The 21,152-nt window shown below is 43.2% G+C and overlaps 9 protein-coding genes across 9 annotated transcripts; 2 read left to right on the top strand and 7 right to left on the bottom strand.

Moving 5' to 3' along the window:
- Nucleotides 1–71: 71 nt before the first annotated feature.
- On the bottom strand, nucleotides 72–1,773 carry EAE98_000415 (uncharacterized protein). Its single transcript, XM_038948033.1, has 2 exons — nucleotides 1,342–1,773; nucleotides 72–1,288 (listed from the first exon to the last, which is right to left on the bottom strand). Exons 1-2 carry the CDS (start codon nucleotides 1,577–1,579, stop codon nucleotides 117–119), a joined length of 1,410 nt encoding a protein of 469 aa, XP_038815710.1. The 5' UTR covers nucleotides 1,580–1,773; the 3' UTR covers nucleotides 72–116.
- A 415-nt stretch (nucleotides 1,774–2,188) lies between these two features.
- Nucleotides 2,189–4,132, top strand: EAE98_000414 (uncharacterized protein; the record flags this gene model as incomplete). Its single annotated transcript, XM_038948032.1, has 1 exon — nucleotides 2,189–4,132. One exon carries the CDS (start codon nucleotides 2,189–2,191, stop codon nucleotides 4,130–4,132), a length of 1,944 nt encoding a protein of 647 aa, XP_038815709.1.
- A 756-nt stretch (nucleotides 4,133–4,888) lies between these two features.
- On the bottom strand, nucleotides 4,889–5,646 carry EAE98_000413 (uncharacterized protein; the record flags this gene model as incomplete). The annotated part of the gene is made up of 2 exons (XM_038948031.1): nucleotides 4,889–5,233; nucleotides 5,290–5,646. The coding sequence occupies 2 exons, from the start codon at nucleotides 5,644–5,646 to the stop codon at nucleotides 4,889–4,891; spliced, it is 702 nt and encodes a 233-aa protein (XP_038815708.1).
- An 862-nt stretch (nucleotides 5,647–6,508) lies between these two features.
- Nucleotides 6,509–7,390, bottom strand: EAE98_000412 (uncharacterized protein; the record flags this gene model as incomplete). Its single annotated transcript, XM_038948030.1, has 2 exons — nucleotides 6,509–6,919; nucleotides 6,998–7,390. The coding sequence occupies 2 exons, from the start codon at nucleotides 7,388–7,390 to the stop codon at nucleotides 6,509–6,511; spliced, it is 804 nt and encodes a 267-aa protein (XP_038815707.1).
- Nucleotides 7,391–9,524: 2,134 nt separating this feature from the next.
- On the bottom strand, nucleotides 9,525–10,488 carry EAE98_000411 (uncharacterized protein; the record flags this gene model as incomplete). Its single annotated transcript, XM_038948029.1, has 2 exons — nucleotides 9,525–10,074; nucleotides 10,120–10,488. 2 exons carry the CDS (start codon nucleotides 10,486–10,488, stop codon nucleotides 9,625–9,627), a joined length of 819 nt encoding a protein of 272 aa, XP_038815706.1. The 3' UTR covers nucleotides 9,525–9,624.
- A 369-nt stretch (nucleotides 10,489–10,857) lies between these two features.
- EAE98_000410 (uncharacterized protein) lies at nucleotides 10,858–12,247 on the bottom strand (the record flags this gene model as incomplete). The annotated part of the gene is made up of 3 exons (XM_038948028.1): nucleotides 10,858–11,208; nucleotides 11,273–11,773; nucleotides 11,831–12,247. 3 exons carry the CDS (start codon nucleotides 12,245–12,247, stop codon nucleotides 10,858–10,860), a joined length of 1,269 nt encoding a protein of 422 aa, XP_038815705.1.
- Nucleotides 12,248–13,002: 755 nt separating this feature from the next.
- On the bottom strand, nucleotides 13,003–14,694 carry EAE98_000409 (uncharacterized protein; the record flags this gene model as incomplete). The annotated part of the gene is made up of 1 exon (XM_038948027.1): nucleotides 13,003–14,694. The coding sequence occupies one exon, from the start codon at nucleotides 14,692–14,694 to the stop codon at nucleotides 13,003–13,005; it is 1,692 nt and encodes a 563-aa protein (XP_038815704.1).
- A 284-nt stretch (nucleotides 14,695–14,978) lies between these two features.
- EAE98_000408 (uncharacterized protein) lies at nucleotides 14,979–15,890 on the top strand (the record flags this gene model as incomplete). Its single annotated transcript, XM_038948026.1, has 3 exons — nucleotides 14,979–15,378; nucleotides 15,437–15,684; nucleotides 15,744–15,890. 3 exons carry the CDS (start codon nucleotides 14,979–14,981, stop codon nucleotides 15,888–15,890), a joined length of 795 nt encoding a protein of 264 aa, XP_038815703.1.
- Nucleotides 15,891–18,962: 3,072 nt separating this feature from the next.
- Nucleotides 18,963–20,428, bottom strand: EAE98_000407 (uncharacterized protein; the record flags this gene model as incomplete). Its single annotated transcript, XM_038948025.1, has 2 exons — nucleotides 18,963–20,209; nucleotides 20,329–20,428. The coding sequence occupies 2 exons, from the start codon at nucleotides 20,426–20,428 to the stop codon at nucleotides 18,963–18,965; spliced, it is 1,347 nt and encodes a 448-aa protein (XP_038815702.1).
- Between the last annotated feature and the right edge of the window lie 724 nt (nucleotides 20,429–21,152).

Raw genomic sequence — 21,152 nt, 5'->3', positions numbered from 1 at the left:
AAGAGACGTATTAAAGATAGAATCGAGAATTTAGAGTGCTTGGTAGCCTTTTATGTATCCAGATATCTAATTACTCATCTATGCAAGACTTATCATGATATGATGCTAGCCACTATCTAATTCTCTAATTTCTCTGCGAATCCTTTTTCTTCAAGCTCTTTCGAGCTTTCATCCGGTACCAGCGCAACTTCTGAACGAGTGGCTTTCGAGTCAGATCCCAAATTGTTCCAGGCAGCTTTGTTCTTCTTCCGCTCTCCCGCCCCCTCGCTTTTATACTGATATCCCCTCATTCTCGGTCCTTGTCCACTCTTCTCTGGTAGCTCACTATCATATTTCCTGGCAAACTCTTCGCAACCTTTCTCAAATGTGCCTTCTTTGATACTCTTTCGTATTGAAGTAAAGAATTCTGAAAGAACATAATGGTTATGTACTTGGAGTAAGACCCATCCGAGCATCTCTTTGGCTGAAAGTAAATGCTGAATGAATGCTCGGTGGTGGGAAGTGCATGCATAGCATTTGCAAGATTCAGAAAGAGGAAGTAAGGAAGTAGCGTGAGCTGCAGTCCACATATCAATACCCAGAGGAAGGACTGAACTGCTGTCGTTTGAAGATTGAGAGTTGGTGGGAGATGGGAATTCAAAGGTTAATGCGATTCCAGCATCCGTGGCAAAATTGATGAATGGGATGGTAAAAATGTCCATTCCGAGTGAAATTTGACGAAGTACATGATGAGGAGATGATGGCTCATCCAAGGAGAGACGAGGAAGTAGAGACATGGCTGTAGTCTCTGGAATTTCTGGGAGTAAGTTTGAATCATAGAAAGCTAAACCCGAGACCTCATCCACCAGTTCGTCAGAAATATAATTTATGTACTCCCACTGGCTTTGATAATCGATGGGTAATACTGGTGCAAAAACGGGCTGTTCCTTGACTTTATCAGCCAAGAGCTGGGCCAACCACTGCCCACTTCTATCGCCCATCTTGGCAGTACGTTTTGCTCCTGCAATGGTGCTATAGGGAACATCTGCAAGCCCAATAGCGATATCTGGGCGTAAAGTTGCGATGGAATCGATGTAGGATTTGTTAGAAAGAGGTTGAAATCCTGTCGATGTGAATACAGAAATAGCTGTATTACTGTTGCCATTAGGGGCTGTAACAGCCGGTGTCCGTCTTGGTGCCAAGAGAGACATGGTAGATCTGGACAAGGCAGTAAAAGCATGAAGAGGTGGTTCTGCTCCAGGACAGTTCAAGATAGGAGATATGGTTGTTTTATTGCTCTTTTCTATGACTAGAAAAGATCAGAACGAATATAAACACGTGATAAAATGATGTGAAACCTACAATCTTCCAATGCGAAATGAACACCCGGGACTTTTGCATGTGCTGCAATTACATCTGGCGTCATATGAGGTATGACGCCTCTAGATGTGATGGCCAAAAAATCCGGGGTCTCCAAATCTTTCCGTCCTTCCAGGGTAATTCTTCCGAGTCTTGGTCCAGAGGCATTGTGATCCAAAGTATTCAAAATTTGAAATCCGAGCCTCGTAGGGTTTTTGGGAGCCATATTGATGGCGGACATTTCGTTGAGTGAAATGAGAAGTATGAGCAAAGAGGTCGATTAAATATCGCCAAGATACTGAGTTTTCTGCAGGCCAGCAACCCTCAGATTATATACAGAGCGTCCGTAAATTTGAGACAAGCACTTGCAGATTTCATAAACATCTCAAAATGTATAATTTTGGACAAGAATTGTATATTGGCGTCAAGAACAGATGTATCACAGAATCTGACCAGAATATAATTTTTCCCACACCCGCGGCTTGAATAGTGCTAGCACTGAGTGAAGACACTAGTCTACAAGTGGTTAGCTTTATTATCTCAGCAGCTTATCCTTATCGGACAAACGTCCGTGCGATAAATGTTACATTTCTCAAGCCTGGCGGGAAGGGAGGAGTACTTCAAAAGTATACCTCTATCACCGCAGTACTCATCGTACATTAACTCTCTTTTGCATTGTTGTTTCTGCCGTTGAATGAATTAAGATTGCCACAAGCATTCAGTTGTTATTTGGACCTAGGACTAACATGCCCACTTTCCTATGATAAGCAAGGAAAAGCAATCGAGCACGAACAACCTTCGGGAATTTCGGATCAACACGCCTTCATTTCTGGGGTTTCAATAAGACAATATGGGGGACCGAAATGGTCGCGTCGATAACAGGCAGCATTTTACGGACAGTGACCACCCCGATGATCCAATTGAAGACCCTACACTCACTCAGCTTCTACCCATGAACGAAATATCAGATGATGATTCTCCTCCTACCCCCCGGTTTTTACAAGATCAGACTTCCTATCGGTACCTTAAATGGATTCCTACTCCGGTCAGACGTGTCAGTAAACAAGCCATTGCTTGGGCGGAAGGGCCAGATCCCCCGCGCATAAACGTCATCAAGCCTTGGTTTCCATGGCTACAGGAAGCACCGTTACGACTTTTAGATCGATATATACCCAAGAGAAGACATAGGATATCGCTTCTCATAGCATATTACTTTTGTTGGATTCTGACTTTTGCTCTTGTCCTACGCCAGAGTACACTTGCTACCGCGATAGAGGAATGGGGAGTCCCTAGCGATATTGGATGTGGCAATACATATTGGGTAGCTGGGAACCAGTGTGGGTTGAACGGAAATGATTGCCGTCCCTTTAACGGAAGTGGATTTGCATTTAAATGTCCCGCAAACTGTGCCAGCGCAAAGGTTCTTAACCCGCGAGCTGTTGGGGCGCAAGAAATCAACTACAGGCCATTAGTGATTGGTGGACCTACAGACGATGATACTACTGCAATTTATCGCAGTGATAGCTTCATCTGCGGATCCGCAATCCATGCTGGGGTTGTCGACAATGTCAAAGGAGGTTGCGGCGTTGTGTTGCTGGTTGGAGAACGCAATAGCTATCAAAGCTCGAACAGGCATGGGATCAAAAGCATTGGTTTCGATTCGACCTTCCCATCATCATTTGCATTCCAGAAAGGAATCACTTGCAAGGCCAAAGATTCGCGCTGGTCACTGCTATTTGTTTCTCTGACGTTCACAGTAGTGCTATCGCTTTTTACTACATCGCCTAGTCTCTTTTTCTTTTCCATTTTCACTGGGCTTTTTGCTCATACTGGTCTCGGCTCTGATCCACCTAATTTCAATACTATGACCGGCCTGGTCTCAAACATATTAGGGAAGTTCCTACCTGCAGCTTTCTGCGCTTTTGTCATATATAAATATATGGGCGTCGAACGTGCCTTGACTGGGCTCACAGCACAAATCGAGAAGACTATATTATGGCTCGGGGGCTGCTGGGTTGGAACACTCTCAAACTACACTTTTGAGTGGATCCCTATTCAGCGGCTGAATGCTCACGATATCAATCAACAGCCAGGTGCCAAACTTGCTCTGGCACTTATCATCGTATTCCTTATCATTATAATCGTGAAACAAGTATTCTTCTTTCGCATGGAGGGTCGTTTAATTCGCTTTCTCGGCTTGTATGGGATATTTATTGCCGCTATACTCATATCTCTCCTACTACCTGGTCTTAGTCTTCGAATACATCACTATATTCTTGCTCTTTTACTGCTACCGGGAACTTCCATGCAGACTAGACCTGCACTTCTCTACCAAGGGTTGTTGGTCGGCTTGTTTATCAACGGTATTGCACGGTGGGGATTTGATCCTGTGCTTCAGACTCCTGCAGCACTTCAAGGAGATGCGAAACATAATTCCGCGCTACCACATATTTCATCTCCAGAGATTTCAATTAGTAGTAACGTTTCTTCTATATCTTTCACCTGGCTTTCACCACCTGCCCCATTTGATGGCATCAGTGTGCTAGTCAACGATGTAGAACGTTTCAGAGGATACACCGATGAAGGATTCGCAAGTGATAAGCATTTCGTTTGGTATAAAAACTCACCTTTACAACACCCCGAATATTTTAGATTTGGATATATGCAAGGGTCTAGAAGTTGGGATTACACAAAGGCAGGCACTTGGAATGTCAATGGGACCTGGACAGAAATGAAAAAGGGGCCAAGTAAGGTCAAAAGTAGATCACTGGATGGAGAAGTCTTCACTATATAGATTGGATGTTTAATTTTTGTTCATAGATTCCCACATAATTTCGATATCTTTCTCAAATTGAAACTGCCCGATTTTCATCGCTGCTGAAATGTCTCTACTGCCTGTGATGTCCTACGCCACAACTTCAAACTTTTGGTGAAATTCTCGGGTTGGTCTATTCTATCTTGGAGCTCTTTAATTTCGGTCTGTGTTCCATCTCAAATAACTATGAAACTCCAGATGATGCGAGTTCTTACACCATGATACCTCGATCGCAAACTTGTTTCCACTCTAGTATTCCTGCCCTAAATCCTTGTCCTTACCATGTTGTCACTGCAAACGAAAGATTGTAATCGGACCTTCAGGGCGCGGAGATCAACGAGGTCATTGCTCAATTGTTGTAGTGCTTACCCTTTTTCTCAGGCGAATTTTTTCAGGTTGCAAAGCACATATTTCTAAGTTTTGATTAAGTAGGTAGCCAAACATGATTAATTGTGAATTCACCATGTTCGGTATTGTGTATCCACACCACCAAGGGTTTCTGGCACATGGGCAATCTTCTTTGGTTGACGTCTACTTTTTTGGACTATGCATCTTACTATTACTGCTCAATTATGGTTCCAACGCACAACCTAAATTGATTTCCTGAACACTATCTCATTACCCGACGCCTCTTATTATTTGCTGGACCAGTCAGCTCCTCGATCGATTTCTGCAGTACCGATACCTGGGCTTCGAGCTCGGCAACCCTTAAGTCTTTGTCCCCTTCCATCAGAACTACATGTTAGAGCTGCTCCCCGTACTTGACTCCCGCCCGACATCGTTGAGCTCATCTGTAGTAGTTGCCTTTGATTCCTGCCCCTTCGTACTCTTAGCTTCAGGCTCGTAAGTCAAAAATGGGAAAATCCTATCTCGGAGTATAACATCGGTCAGATATTGCTGAGCCATACGCCGAGCCATTTTCTTCTCGATTTCTTTACAGGCGCATCTTTCTACTCCTTCTGAAGGTATCAGATGCATGCGCTTTTTCGTAGGTCCGTATTCTTGAGCGCTCATGATCTTCCATTTTCCATCATTGCAAATTCGATAAGATACCTCAGTACGCAATTCCACATCGTCAATCTGAATACGTAATTAGTCAAGTCTCTTCGCCATAATAATCCATCCGAAGGACTTACTTCTACAATTCGAACATACTGGCCCAAGCGGTGTACGTACATGAGTCTATCTGGATAATTGTATTTTCCTTTGTACTCTTCCCATTCAGCTGCACAATAAAATTGTTCGATTTCAACGTCGAGGAGGTGATGAAGTGCTGTCGGTTTCCAGTAGAAGAGTATAGTTGCTAAGACATCGATCAAAGACAAATCTTCCGGAAATTGAATCTGATATGATTTGGGCTTCTTAGATTTTGGGAGATCAGGATTGTTTTGAGGTCTTTCAAAATTGAGGAGATGGGGATGGCCTTGAGGGGCATTTGCAGGGAGATCGAAGCTGATATTGAGGTCAACCTTTTTACAAAATTCTCCCTCCATGGTTATTCTGGTCTTTGCTTGAGCTGGTTTGATTAAACGAAATATGGAGCACGCTGTCTTGAATGTGAGTGATGAATAAAAGAAAGGGATTAATCTAGTGCTATTATATAGCCTTGCATCACTAAAAGAAAATTTTGGGAGAACAATCATCCGCCCCTTAAATTTCTTGAGCTTTGTTTTGGGAGAAGAAATCATTTTTTTTTCTTCAGAGGTGGCTTGTGATAGGCTCTCGACCTGCGTGCATGTAGAAGCCGGGCCATAGCAAATAGAATTGTCTATGTTTGCTTTGGCTGTGCTGGAGTAGTATTCGGTAGCAACAAGATGAATATGCTCGGCGACATATCGGTCTACCGTGCCTCCTATTTCTCAATCCTTCCAGCTCTTTTTTCTTCGTGGAATAGACGCTGCAAAATTTCTCTCTACAAACGGATACTCTCTTTGACGAAAAGTCCGAGAATATTTGAGAGATTTCCCAAGGACATGAAAACAGAAACAATCTCACGCTGGACGAAATGAATCAATTTACTAAAATTGAGTAGTACTACCTGAGAATTATCTCGATTCAGAATCGAGAATTGGATGATCCTTCAGGCTTACAAACTTAGTATCTAAGTATTTCATAGCACTCTTCAATATTCCATCATTTGAAAATCAAATCTTAAAAGTCACAAAAGGAATCAAAATTTGGTCGGAAGTTTTCCCTCCATGTTTTGTTTATCGTTTGCACACAATCTGACAATCTCCTTCCTTAGCCATCTGATATGACAGCCTAAGTTATGTAAACACACAAAATTCCTCATCTTCCCGATACGGAAGCCACAGTCAAACCCCATTTCCATGCCAAGCCGGCCATCATATCCTCTCAATCATTGCGCTTTCTCTTCAAAGACCTTTTCACTTCCTCGACTGACTTTTGAAGTTTGTCCAACCGACCTTGAACCTCAGACATCTCGCCCACGAATCTGCTACTGCCTCCAGAACCAGTTACAGCTTCTTGAACCTGTTGAGAAACTTCGGTGACACGACCCGTAATTGAGACGCATTTCGAGTGAAAGCTCATTGGCATGTTCTTCTTGCCCTCGAAATCTGTCCCGCGTATAATCATTCTTGCTAATTTATGGTCGTGTGCTTCGCGACGCTCCATAGAGCTGGTATATGGGTAATCTTTCTCATCATGACTCCGATCCTCAGAGCATATAATCTCCCAGTTTCCCTTCTCGCAGATAACATAAGTTACATCCAAATCAGAGCAATGACTCGCGAAACTGGTGATCTATGATTGAGTTATCAGAGGGATTTCCACTACACTGTACATGCGTCTTCCATACATGTTTTCCAGGAAGCTACTCACCCCGACTCGGACAATGTTTCCCGCGCGAAGAAGACATATATAGTCTGGCGACAAGTTATCGGATTTATCGCTCTCGCTATCCACCATTCCATTCTGATGTTCTTGATCGTTCTCAGATAGCTTCATATGCCCGTTTGTGTCCCACCAGCAAATAAAATGTCCCGCTTGAATATCGAGCAAATGACTGAGAGCCAACGGGTTGAATTTGTAGAGAATAGTAGCAATTACGTCAACTGTCAACAAATCGTTTGGAATTTTGTCCTTGTCAACCCCAGCATTCCATTTGATTATGTGTGGGTGACCCGAAGGAGTATCGGCGGGAAGGTTAACATTGTCTTCGTACTTAACATCAACTTGCTTGGCAGTCCCTTCTTTGATAAATAGATTGTCCATTTCTAGAGGTAATTACTGAGATGGAAGAAGGAGTGTTGGTTCATGGAAGTTATTGTGAAAAGTAGGAATTATGGAAATTTAACACTCTTAAATCTCGATGAGTGAGGAAACGGGCATTTACCAAGCTCGGGCTACGTGTATCAGTTTTTGGCACGGAAAGGTGCCGAAGTAGTGTCTTATTCAAGACTACAGTCACAAGGATAAAGCACAAGGATCACGTTTGCTCGCCACCACAGAATAGTCCGACTGAAGCTTTTCATTGTGAGGTTACAATGGGTACCTAATATTCAATACCAAAAATTTCTCGCTTTTGCTTTGCTCCAACTACACAGTATTCTCTTCTTACCACAGACTTAGTATGTTCTCTAGAATTGGCAAACCTATCCTCAATAGGCCTATAATCGACATGCGTGCCATCAAGCGGAGGAAGAACAATATTGTTTCATCTAACAGCCCTATCTTTGTCTCTTTGCTTGGATCCAAGGTGTCTATGATTCCACGCTCCAAATGCTTTAGCCACGCATCTATCTGGAGACGAGGTTTTTCGAAACGCCTGTCCCTCTCTCTTACGAATCCTGCATTATTTCCCAGCCATTCATTTTCGATCAAATGCTTGACTAACGTCTCTGTTGCAAATCCCCCAGGGGCAGTGAGAATCCACTGTCCATCGTCAAGAATTTTGTAGCCGTAGTGCCATCGTTTCTTGGAGGTCAAGTCATTGAAGACTACCTGCAATCGCGATTAACAGAATTCCTTTGATCAATATCGATGAATCTCACCTGGACTTTCCGATTATTACGAGCAATGTAGCCACAATGTGTCTCATCGAAAGCGTCTAGACTGACATATGACTCTTCCACGCTGCAATTCAGAAGGTGGACCAAAGACCATGGGCATTGGTAGGCAAGAATAGTGCAAATGACATCCACAAGAGTGACGGCAACAGAATCAGTTTTTTCCCCCGCGGGGTTTGCGGTTTTGTGGATAATGTGAGGATTATTGTCGGGGGCATTAGCCGAAAATTTGAGATGAAGATCGAGATTGAGATCAGCTCGAATGCATAACAGCTGATTAGACATCGTTACAAATTGGATGGCGCTTGTATTGCGAGAGATGCTGAGAGGAAAAATTGGAAAGATTGAAAAGCGGTCTCTGGAAATTTCATAGTCTACATCCAAACATCAAGATGTAGTTATAATCTAAGTAATCTGTGTAACAGACATGACCAAATTGAAAATCAATTGCTCAGGTAAAAGCAAGCTGAAGGGTCGGAAGCATACATGGACACTGCCACCATAGGCAGATAATATTTCGTCGGAAACTTGCGTCAAGTATCCTCAAAGCCTTCACACCGAGATCAACTCATTCGTGGGATCCTGCAGTTCTTTCTTCCTTCGGAGCGCAGAGCGACTTCCGATACCCTGGCCGTTTGTATTTTGAAACCGATATCTAGTTAGTTGAATGTGAGCCACCAAATGAAGTTTCGAGTGCAGTGAACTTGACATCCAACCAATGAAAACCCTGCACATCTCGGTAAACTGCATCGCTTTACCAAAGTTTTCAACAAATGACATAATTCTACAAACGAAGCCTCCCACATTGAAGAGCTTTAGGCCTCCAGTTTATCTATTGCGGCAAAAAATGGCATGATTGAGAGGGTGGATCGAGGGATACTCTATTGACTACATGATTGATTCAGTAAAAATTCTTTCTATCTGGTTTTAGTTCTCCAAAATTTCTACATCCTCTATGTAATCATTTTCATATACATACTTCCCCGATAACCTAGGTAGTACTACCCTTTGCCCAGTCCTGTTTTCAAGGCATGAAAGACGAGGAAAAATCAAGGTCCCTTCCTCAGAAGAAGCTCAAAGGGTGTGTAACACAGACCCAACCAACAACAAACGAGCATCTACCTTGCTGTCGCCTAGAGACCCTCAAGGCTCAAATGTGCATATACCCGAATGAATGAATATTGCCACGTCAGCCGATTATTATTGGTCGAATACTTGGAAGTGGACAACAATAATCATGCAGTTCACATATCATCATACCAAATCACAACTTGCTCACAACCTCCAGCTTTTGATTGAATACTACCAGATACTAACAAAGGTCCGCATAATGATTCTCTCTCATCCCATCCCATCCCATCCCATCCCATCCCATCCCGTAGATTACTTCCCAAGCGGATCATCTTGGGTATATCTGCCGAAACCTGCTCATCAACCTAATCATTCCGCTGCGCACTTTCTCTTTTTTGTTTCTCGCAAATCGGTTTGATCCGCTTTCTTGGCGCCAGTGGCGTTCATCGTCACGGTCTCGATTTCGGTATTGCTACCTGACTGTATGGATACTTGCTTTGGAGTCGAGTTTTTATCCGCCACAGTTGCATTTCCGCCAGCAGCTTCTGATTCGCCGATGTTTATCCAATGTCCATCTTTCGTAGTGACATAACACTCGAAATCGAAATCTTTGAGGAGTTCTTGGTGCCAGGGGAGGGAATTACCCAATCTCCCAGCAAGAATTCGGTCGCTTTTCGCAATATGACACTCATGCCAGTTTTCTTTATAATGGTCTTCCAGAGTGCAAATCTCCTCGATACCCAAGCGCTCAGAACCCAATAGCTGCCATCTACCATCGTCATCGATGTGATAGGATAGAGCCCGTTTGTCGAGCGTGACCTAGATTAATCTTAGTGGAGTCGCTGTGGTTTGAAGGACACATACTCGTAAATATTTCCATGATCTTCTAACGCAAAAGTCCATATTATAAGTAGATGTACACCAGTAAAATTGGGATACGTTGGGATCCAACAACTTTACTAGTGCGGAAGGTTTGCAGAACCCAATGGCTGAGACTATGATGTCTGCAGTATTGTCGCGGGCTTTACATTTGCAGGGAGTCGGGAGTCCCCATCTTTGAATGACTTCGTTACCCTTCACTTCCTGCTCCATTATCCCTGGCTTCAAGATGATAGGCTTTCGAAATCTGTTGGAATAACTGCACTTGAGTCCGTTTTCAAGGCCATCAAAGTAGTCAGAGTGGTCAGAGTTGTCTCTGCGGACTTGACCAGGCGCTCTCTTTTTACTAGACATTTCGACGTCGCTAGTAGACCATAGATTTAGCCCACAGAAAATGATGGGAATTTTCTTGATATATCTTGTTCTGATACAGAAAGGAACCGAGTGCTAGCGGGCATGCAACTGATCAACTGACGGACCAGGATGTTTGAAAATTTTCGAGCTGAAATCTTATGACGCGAATGGGCCGATATGTGACAGCTCAACTTGCTTCTTCACGGCTCAATTTTTAAGCATCCCTTAAATGTTTCTTAGGCCCCAAAACATCTCGGGATCGTGCATTGCATTGCAGAGAAGTAGAAAAATTGAACAAACAAAATAAAAAATAATGATAAAAGCAATCTCTCTATACAATATCTTGCAAACACCAAAACTAAGCCCAGCTCACAAAGGAGTATACCTCGGCGGTTCATCATGATGATCAAATTTCCTCTCAGGCCCCTCCTCATCGAAACCAATCAATTCTTTCGAGCTGGCAATCGAGCCCATGTCATTGTTTTTTCTCGCTTTACTTCTCGATCTACAGCAAGGTAAACAACACGTGAGAACACTCCAAAGACTTTCCATTTTCTCTTCTCCAGTCATGATTCGACCAGGGTGAATTGCGTTCAACATGCTTATAGCTAGAATTGCTGGGGCAACTTCAAAGATGTAGAAGTAATATTCATGGGTGGACAGGGTACTGGATGTCTTATCTCCAGTAGAGAATCGAGCGAGAGAGAAGAATGTCTGGATCTGTGGGGTTTGTTAGTACTACTATCTAGATAATATCATTTTATGGTAAGGATAGAAAATTTACCAGAATAAAACATGACCCTCCAAATAATGTTCCCGGTAAGCTCTTCCATCCCGCCCCCATGACGCTCCTGCGTCCCAACCCACTCATCTCTCTCAAAAGTGCCATAAGCACGCCCAAAAACACAAAAATAACCAGCATTTGCACGACCAAGCCCCCTATGTAAACATGATCTGCATTCCTCTGTTCCCATTCAAGATTTCTCTTTTCCATCGTTGTTGCGCCCACAACTTCCAGCACAAAGGCCACTCCATTGAATACTAAGAAAGGAAGCGCAATGAAATGAGCACGAATGCCGAGAAGAGAACGACTTGGGAGATAGTGATGCACGAGGTGTCCCAAGAGAATGAAGTAATAGGCATTGATCAAGGGCGAGATAGTCAAAGCAAAGATGGAAGACATGAGTTCAAGGACGTTATCTTGTTGGTTGTAGATTGATACAATACGGAGTATGAAGGCCGTGAGGCCCCAAATGGATGCTGAAACTATGAAGAAACTATATGCCTGCATGATGTGTCAGTTTCGGTGTTAAATTTTGGGATGAAGTAAAAGAACAAATACCTTTTTGTAAAAGAATGCTTGTATGATGTGAGCTAGAGTAAGAAATCCGAAAATGGCAGCGAAAGCTACAGCTGATGTAGAACTAGGATAGTAGTCATAAAGAGCGTTGCATGTACCCGGAGGCAAATATCCATTTTTGTCCGGCGTAAGTGTTTGTATGCAGGTAGGAACTGCAAAAGAGACTGTTTTGGCTGGGATAGTCACATGCGCATTCGTTACCCCCGCAATGGTAATGTAATTTGTTGTTAGGAAATAAAGTGGACTTGTGGATGCAGGTGAAGCAGTGGTAGTCACATCACGCTGCAAAATCGTTGGAGCCGCAATGGAGCTTGAACGTGTAGTTGTGGTACTCAGAGCGAGAGCATTGGTAGCGATAAAGACTGTCGATGCTAAGAATATGAGACTAGAGAACATCATCGTCGTTGTTTAGGCAACAAAGAATTCGATGGTATAATCAACACGGATAAGTGGAAATAGTTCAAGGAAAGTCAATACAAAATATTTCAGGGTATTGCAGATAAGGAGAAATGATCGCTAATAGCTAGGAAAGTTAAAATTATTGAGAAATCTATGTTCATATATGAAGAAGGAAACAGCAATGGTCTAAGCAGGTGGTGAGATACTACAACCCTCCTTCAGGTGAGAAGTGTAGCTGACTAAGTACGCATTAATCACTCATTGGTCGGGGCGTAGAAAAGATTAAATGCCATATGACATCTGTGTACGAATAGACCAATTGTGCACCCGAATAATGTGGCGAAGTAAAGGAGGTCTCGCTTACCTACTTTACCGCTTCAAAAATGGGGTCAGATGGAACGGCAACATTGTCGCAATCCCGAAGTTCATCAGCTACTCGTAGTCTATTTATTAAAGTTCACCCCTACGATTTCATAAATAACGTAATTAGAAGGCTGTGCCGGACCTGGGGGAATATGGATCTACGAGGCTGGCGCATTTGGCCAGGGCTATTGAGAAGCCACTGCATCAGTGCTTCGCTATTGTGTTTCAAATTCACGTGAATGTTGTATGAAAATGCGAAATGGTAAATGCCTTTATTATCCGTGATCCATATCCTGGGTATTCATATCTCGGGAACGCCCCTTGTATCCAACTCCCTTTGAATGCAGACCTTTAACTATCCCAAATATACACCAGGCGCAATGTTAACCACGCTAGTTCTTCACCTTTTTTCTAATCATACCAGCTCCAAGCACATTGACCTGTGGGGTCGTTACCACGGTAGGAGTGGGCTCATGGGGCTCATCTGTGCTCGATTTCCTTTTTTTTCGCACAAGTCCTACATTAAGGGTTGTAACACCTACACCACTCGTCTTATTTGTGATCTCTGTTACTTTGGTTCCTGTAACTAATTGGCCCCATGCGTCGCCCATGCTTCCAGCACCTGAACGAACTTCATTGATCCATCTTTTCGAACTCGAACTTGCAAGGTCTAGATCGGCAAAGTCTAGTCGAAGAAGCAATTCATTGATTCGATGATAATCCGTTTCATCAACGATAACTTGACCGCGACCTTCTGGTTTCCAAGTATAGTATGCCGTGCTCTCGGGTCTTTCTAACAAGTAATTTTTATTCTCAGTCTTAATGCGTGGCTGTCTGGGAATGATAAGCCCAGATAATTTTTTCTTCTTCCGTTGGGCGGAAGTCTTTAACAAATGACTAGGTCCCTTGATGACTGAAAAAATATCACTTTGCTTCGAAGGTGACAGCTGAGCTGGATTCGAGCTAGTAAAGGATGTCGTTGGAGTGGAAATGGCTGGTGTAGCGTCTGGAATAGATAGAAACGATGAGTTCAGCTCTTGACTATCGTTAGCTAATGCTGAAGTTTGGCTGCTGCTAATTACAAGATCTCCATGATCATGTCGAACTGGTGGTGTAAAAACAATCCATATAAATCCAACAAGTCGACCGGCTGAACATTCTTGTCTATATGCCATCATTTCCCAAAATTGATCAATGTTTCTCACACTCTTCCATTTCCCATTCGAATCATCTTTTCCCCTTCCTATTTCATCATCTAGTTCGTCTAAAAATCTTGCTTTTGGATCGTCAGGATAATGTGGGACTAGGCATCGTGGAGGAACATCATCTGCATGTCTTGAAATTTGTCGAAGTGGGTGCCCAATGGTCCAGGAGCTCTGCGCAGTCTGTATCTTTGCTCTTGCTGGAAGATATGACCTGGTCTCGTAATTATCCTGCCCAGGCACAATTAAAAAGCCCTTCACTGAGTCCCATTGTGATTTTCGCAAATCATTCGAGGTTTCCGTCTGCTCTATCAGGGGGTCAAGAACTCGACACCACCAGCGCACCAAGCCTCTGTCGTCCAACACATGTTTTCCACTATATTCAATGCTCCCTGGGAAAAGATATTGATCTTGAGCTCGTGCGAAAAGGGAGACAATACTTCGAATATTTTCCCTTTGATGTTGCTCGACTAAATATTGTAAGAATGTAGCACTGATGTCCCTTATGGGAGAAGGCGTTCCTCTGGGTAGATTTAGAAGATGAAGATAACCAGTCGAATCGGCCTTTGAAACAAAAAATGTAGTATCGTATGCGGTGGAATAAATCAGGATTTCGATTGCAAAAACTAATACTTCAAGTAATTCAGATGCATCTTGTTTTGAAGGAGTTCGAATTGAAACTGTAAGAAAATGGCTTTCGCAATAAGTTCTATCGGGTCGACTATTCGGTGGTGCAGAATATAATGATGAGGTTTTGGTTGGAGGGGTAGATAGATGATAGATCTTAAAAGTGACGTCTTTGGGAAGGACAGAAGCAAGTCGTTGTGTGAGAACGGAAGATACAACTGATTCTTTCGAACCATAACTTCCTTGAGTAGCCATAGCAAAATAATGTTGTAACTTATTTCATGAATTTCATGATCATAAATCAAGAGTCCAATGGATAGCTCAAATCACTCGAGTACTTGTGGAATTTAAATGAAGTCGTTCTGTGTGAGACGCGTCGGCGAGTCGGCACAATGACGGACGCGAAACCCAGTCTATACCAAAAGAAGTTTAGCGTCTAGATAAAGTTTCCAGAAATCTTGAGCTTTCAACATCGAGGAATTATTTTGCTAGAGGAGGGGGGTATTTGCACGACGAATAACCACAAATCATACATAGCAATGGCATCCAAAACCACCACCCGATCACTTCGATCCCTTACCCGACAAGCAGGTCAAAGATGCTCATGCGCCACTCCCATATCCTCCCGCTCAAATACCGTCCGACAATTTTCAATATCAACCTCGAGATCAGATACCCAATGTAATGAAGAACGAGGAGCAAGACCAAGATGGTCATACACACCACCACAGATGAAACTGCCATTCAACCCCAGAGCAAACCACGATATACCCACATGGGAAGTCAATAGCGATCCACAAAGATTAAATCGATTTTATATCAAATTTCTAGGACGGGGAGGCGACGAGGTACTTACAGACGAAGTAAAATGGCTTGCGATTACACATAAGAGTTTTGATCAAGGAAGAAGAGGTTTCAATGATCGATTGGCATATTTCGGTGCGTATCCTGATTTGCGTTGCGAATGGCTGAAGTATACTGAGACTATAATATGCAGGACGTAGGATATTGAACTTACAGACAAGTTTGGTTTTATTACAATCGCCGGTTGCGACAGAAACTCAATTACCTCAGGAAACAGACGGCCAGGGAACAGAAGTTGAGCAGCCATTTTCACACCCTGCTCTGGACGGTTTGCCAAACTTGACCAATGTTAAGGTGGATGATATTTTAAGCAAGGAGAGGTTGGCGAATTTGGCTACTCAAATGGGCATGCCAGATATTATTCGATGGGAACCTAGAATGGTAAGTTGGAGTTTTCTTTTACGAGGCGTATTCCATATGGCTACTAATTCCCTTTACAGAAGGATAATCTCGAGAAGTCTGGTCTTGAGCTCGTACTAGCCACTTCGTTGTATGCTATCATTGGTGCAATCGCATTGCAGAAGGGTGGTGACGTTGCAACAAGAGTGGCGCGAGAGAGAATATTGAAGCCTCTTGGTATATCATAGATGTGTATATCACATGTATGAATGATACGGATGTAGAATACATATTGTAAAATACTTACTAAAAACTCACAAGTTGTGAGTAGCATATCATTGACAGTGCAACTGTGGGAGCAGGGGCACATAACAGTGGGTGTACAAATTCATCAAATACTTCCTCGACGTCCAAAATTCTTAACCAATTCAATCTTCATAACATCGATCTCAAATTGTACGATTTTTTTTGTCAAATTGGTGATAAATCCTTGCATCTAGTTGTAAAATGCAGACTTTGAGATATATTGTCAAATATAACATTACAACCATTCTCAGTAAAACGACGTTGGTCTATACAATATTTCCCTCTGTCCAAGCCACCTCTTTTCGCAATTACTTCCCAAACACAATCTTCGTAGAAAGCAACACTCCATTAAAGCTTCCCACCATTCTCCTACTACCCGCTTCAGCAATTCTAACCCTCTTCCCACCAAACAATACTCAAGTTCCCCGCTCTCCCCAACATCACCTACCTACTATCTTCCCAATCCTCTTTACACAGATAAACCCATCACCCAACCACCCATTCCTCAGATATAATGCCAAACACCACTCTCCCAATATCTGAACACATAAGCGTCCGTGGCGCAATGGTATTGAATATGATTGAATATGGACAACCTTGTGACTCAGTACATTTTTTTTATGTAGGTATTGGAATTCGTTAGGAGATGAAGAGGCCTGTGGCTTATTAGTCTTTTGGTTTCCAAGGTCGATTTTTGCAGTTTTTCTTTTTCCTTTTTGGGGAGTGAAGAAAGGAGGGTTCTGAGTGCAGGTGAGGAGTTTCATGGTTTTTGTGGATGCGGGTGGAGATGGTGAGATGGGATGGAAGTACATGGGATGAGAGTATGTTCTTGGAAGTGGACAGATAGTGAGTGAATAATAGATGGAAGAGTGGATTGACGAAATGAAAGTGAATGGGTAGTCCTTGAGTTATGTTATGGCAAGAGGAGTCCACTTGCAACTCACAAACATCACAGTGCATCAATATTGTCATTGTACTTTATCTTGACAAGGGCAATAGACATTCTATCATCTAGTAACCCGTCAACAAGCTGCGCAAGTAAATAAAGATCATATGTGAGCCCGGTTTCCAACTATCAAAACTAAACTTACCCATCTACCTAGCCTTCAAACAACCTCCCATCAAGCCTTGGAAAGCCCAATTCAGATTTCATACATCGACAACCCAAATAGCAATCATCCAACACTTTCAGTTCCAACATTCAAAATAAAATATACACATAGCACCTACACATTCCCCACCAACCAGAAAGAACTTGCAGCTATCCATCAGCCGAACCATCAACTTTCCAGCTGTACTATCCATATATCTATCTACCTAGATAGCCCACCAAACCATAGTCCAGCCGTCCCAAAATTCCTCTGAATCCTACTCCCATTATCCAAGTTCAACAGCAAGATCATCACCCCTGCTAACCATCGAGGCAAAAGGAACCTCGCACACGAACTAGCTATTCCCATGAATGAATTAACTCCCACTTCAAACCAGAAGAAATATGTATCGTATTCCTCGGCCGAGAATTTTCTCCAACTGATCATCCATCCATCCACCCTCCACATCCACTTCCCACCCCAACATCTCCCCCCAAATATCCATTTCTTATCAATTTCTTACCCCCTTCTCTCCATCTCACCCCCTCCATAAATTTCCCAGAACGACCCAGTCAATCTCAATCTACCAATCTACCACCATGCACACCACAACAAGCAGAAAACACCCACCGTCCAACCCTACCATCTCTTTTGCAAACATCCAATCAAATCCAACACTACCACTCTACATCCATATACCCACGAAACAAGAATCTCCCCGCGAGTCCTGACCAGCAAGAATCCAAGGAGAAAGCAATCAGCAAACCCCCACCCATCTATTCATCTCCTTCTCCCCCCTCTCCTCTTCCCCCATCTCCAAGTAAGCCCAAATCAATCAACTCTCAACTCTTTCCAATTCTTTCCAACCTTGCAAATCCTTCCTCCTCCTCCTCCTCCCCTCCCCTCCCCTCCCCTCCCCTCCCCTCCCCTCCCCTCCCCTCCCCTCCCCTCCCCACCCCACCCACCATACCAAATGATAACACAGCACAATCTCCTCCTCCTCATCCATTACCACACTTCATCTATCCAACCATCTATCCAACCATCTATCCAACCATCTATCCAACCATCTATCCAATCATCTATCCAACTATCTATCCAACCATTTATTTAATCATCTATTCAACCATCCATCCTCACATCCTCACATCCTCACATCCTCACATCCTCACATCCTCACATCCTCACATCCTCACATCCTCACATCCTCACATCCTCACATCCTCACATCCTCACATCCTCACATCCCCAAACCTTTCCATTTTCCCACTCTACCCCGCCCCCCTACCCCGCTCCTCTTCCCCTCCTCTTCCCCTCCCCCGCCCCCTATCACCAAGCGAATCAATACCCCTCCTCCCCACTCCCCTCCCCAGCACAACGCATTGAGAATCTCGCTTCCACACCCCACACCCACCCCACTTCCAACCCCTCTATCCGCTTCTTTTCAAACTCAATGTATTTTCTACAATTTTTTCTACATGAAAAAACCTTCTACATACTTTTTCACTTCACTTCACTTCACTGTGCTGCAGCATCTTTCAAACATCACATCAGGATAATCACAAACAAATAGTCCGAATAAAAATGTTGCATGTAAGATCAACTCATTTTTTTATTCTTCCAATAGTAGTAGCAATCGCAATATCAAATAGCTTTCCGTCTACTAAAACCTCCCAAAATTCCCAAACTTCCTAACACAAGCACAGATAGAAACAACACGATAAGAAGCTAATATATGCAAATACAACCACGCAACCAAGTAACCCTGCAACCATTCCATCCACCCATTGATCCATCCATATACAACCAAACAAGCCTACAAACAAGTAATTAACTCCTCCAAGTACAATCCCATAGTGCTCTCGCAGAAAATCATACACATAAACTCATGAACTCATACACAATCCCTTTTGAACGAGTCACTCATTCATTTTCATCCTTCGCACTTCCACTTTCCCAAACAACGAAATCCGCTTCCGGTTTCTCCATTGGTTCTACCACTTTCTTTTGCATGAGAAACTCAATGTCGATTTCTTTTCCCTTTCCTTTTCCTTTTCCAGGCATGTAAGCCATTGATACTGGCTCTGGTAATGGGATTGTGGTTTGAGGTTCTGGGATTTGTTCTTCTTGTTCCAAGGACGCCTCCGTCTCTTTCTCAGCTTCTTCTTCTTCGACCGATACCTCAGGTTCAGGATCTGGAAGAATGATGAAAACACTCTTCTCATCACAACCTTCTGCATAGAAATCTTCTTTCCTCATCTCTCCCAATGGAGCTCTATCAACATCAATAGCACCCTCTTCCATTTCCCTTCGTTTCTTTTGTTGCATCTTAATCCTCATTTTCATTTCTCTAATCTCCACATCATCTTTACGAGACATAGACGTGGAAGAAGAACTCGATGCGAAAGCAGTAAGTGAAGTACGTGTTTGAGAAATGTCATCTAGAGGTGGAACATTCTCTTTGCCTCTCTCGTCTCCCAATCTTGTAAGTGTTTCTTCGTCGGAGGAGATATCCAGAATGCCAGTACTATGTTCCATAAGATTGGTGGCATGTTCCTCTTCAGTGTCTTCGTGAATTTGGAAGAACCAGGATGATTTGCCTTCGGGTGCACGAAGGGAGGAGGGGATTTCTTTCTGAGAGGTTTGGGCCTTCGTGCCCTTGGAAGAGAGAGCTTGACGTTGACGTTGACGTGCGCCGTATGATGGAATGGTTCCTGAAAGAGCGGCATCGATTGAGAAGCTAAGGCCGCTAGGCTTTGTGGTGGAGAATTTGGGGGGATCAACGCGGGTTATTGAACCGGAAGCACGACGGTGATTGTTAAGGATTCCGACGCGCTTTCTAGTAGGTGAGCGACCTGCTGGAGCGGTAAGGGGTGTAGATTTTGGGGCTGTGGTGGTGGCTTTTGGTGTTTGAGTACGAGTTTGTAGTATCTTTCGCTGAGTGGTAGATTTGATAGGTTTGAGAGGAGAGGTAAGCGACGCTTCGGTGGGGGATGGAGGGGCTTTGGTTAAGAAGTAGCTTGTAGGTTTTGAGTAGGTATCTTTAGTTTCCTCAACAGCCTTGGATCGCTTGGGAGATTCGAAGAATATAGGATCAACGTTTTCGGAATCATCGTCGGATTCGAATGATGTAGCTTTGCGTTTAGGAGAGGTATTGTTGGGTGATAGAGCTAGGTAGGATGTAAGTATCATGTTCATATGTAGATCATGTCAAGTAGGTAGGAAAGAGTGAATTGTAGCAGTCGAGAGACAGGTACTGCTATTCTGATGAAGTGGACATTAGGCATACCATTTTGACGATTCTTGACACTCGTGATATTCTGTAGACGTGAACTATGCAACGGAGCAAATGGTTGTCTAGCCGTTCCCATTGGCATATGGGAAGTCATGATTGCGATCTCTGTTGAACAGGGATCAATTTGGGTTTTCCGATTGTTTATCTTTCTTCAATTCTTTCTTTCCTTTTCGGACGATGTGTAAATCAATTGTTTATCAATGAGTTTGGGTAAATGAGTGAAATGATTTTTTGCAAGATTTGGATAGAAGTAGATAATTAACTATGATGCTGTGCTTCGAGTGTTTCGTGGGAAGGATTTCAAAAAAGGTGGTGGCGGGAAAAGGAAGAAAAAGAAGCCAGTCGCGTTCGCCAAAGGAGCGAATAAAGTGGAGATGGTAATACAGTGTGTGTGCAGAGTGTCTGTGTCGGCAAATCGAGATTCGAGAGCTCTTAACCTTGCTTGGATCGTTTTGTTATGTTTGGAAAGGTTAGATGGAAGTTATTATGTCAAGCTCCTTGAGCTAGCAACAACTTGATGGCGTTTGGTGAATAGTACAATGTACTATCTGACTATGAAGAGGCTCGAGAGGTGATGGAAGGTAAACAATATGTTTCCCCACACAAGCAAGAAAAGTTTAATTGATTTCGGAATCCAAATCACGAAGATCAAAACAAGACAGATAGAGAGGGAGCACGAAGAGAGAAGAAGAGTAGGGGGAATGCAGGTCTATATTGGAAAGCCTCTCGTTTCCATTTCCCTTTTTGAATACCTGGTAGATACATACAGTATGTACAGAGTATGCCTGCTTGCTTGTCTTGTTCATCCATACATATCC

This window comes from Botrytis deweyae (assembly GCF_014898535.1).
Source record: "Botrytis deweyae strain B1 chromosome Unknown BDEW_001, whole genome shotgun sequence".
NCBI classification, from domain to species: Eukaryota; Fungi; Ascomycota; class Leotiomycetes; order Helotiales; family Sclerotiniaceae; genus Botrytis; species Botrytis deweyae.
Note: the sequence above shows the minus strand (reverse complement) of the source record. Positions and strands in the feature narration are given on the sequence as shown.

Bases quoted from the DNA above. Each gene is read 5' to 3' on its own strand.
- EAE98_000415 (XM_038948033.1), bottom strand. From the start codon at position 1,579: ATGTCCGCCATCAATATGGCTCCCAAAAACCCTACGAGGCTCGGATTT. The intron at 1,289-1,341 runs GTAGGTTTCACA...GATCTTTTCTAG, and splicing joins TCATTTCGCATTGGAAGATT to TCATAGAAAAGAGCAATAAA.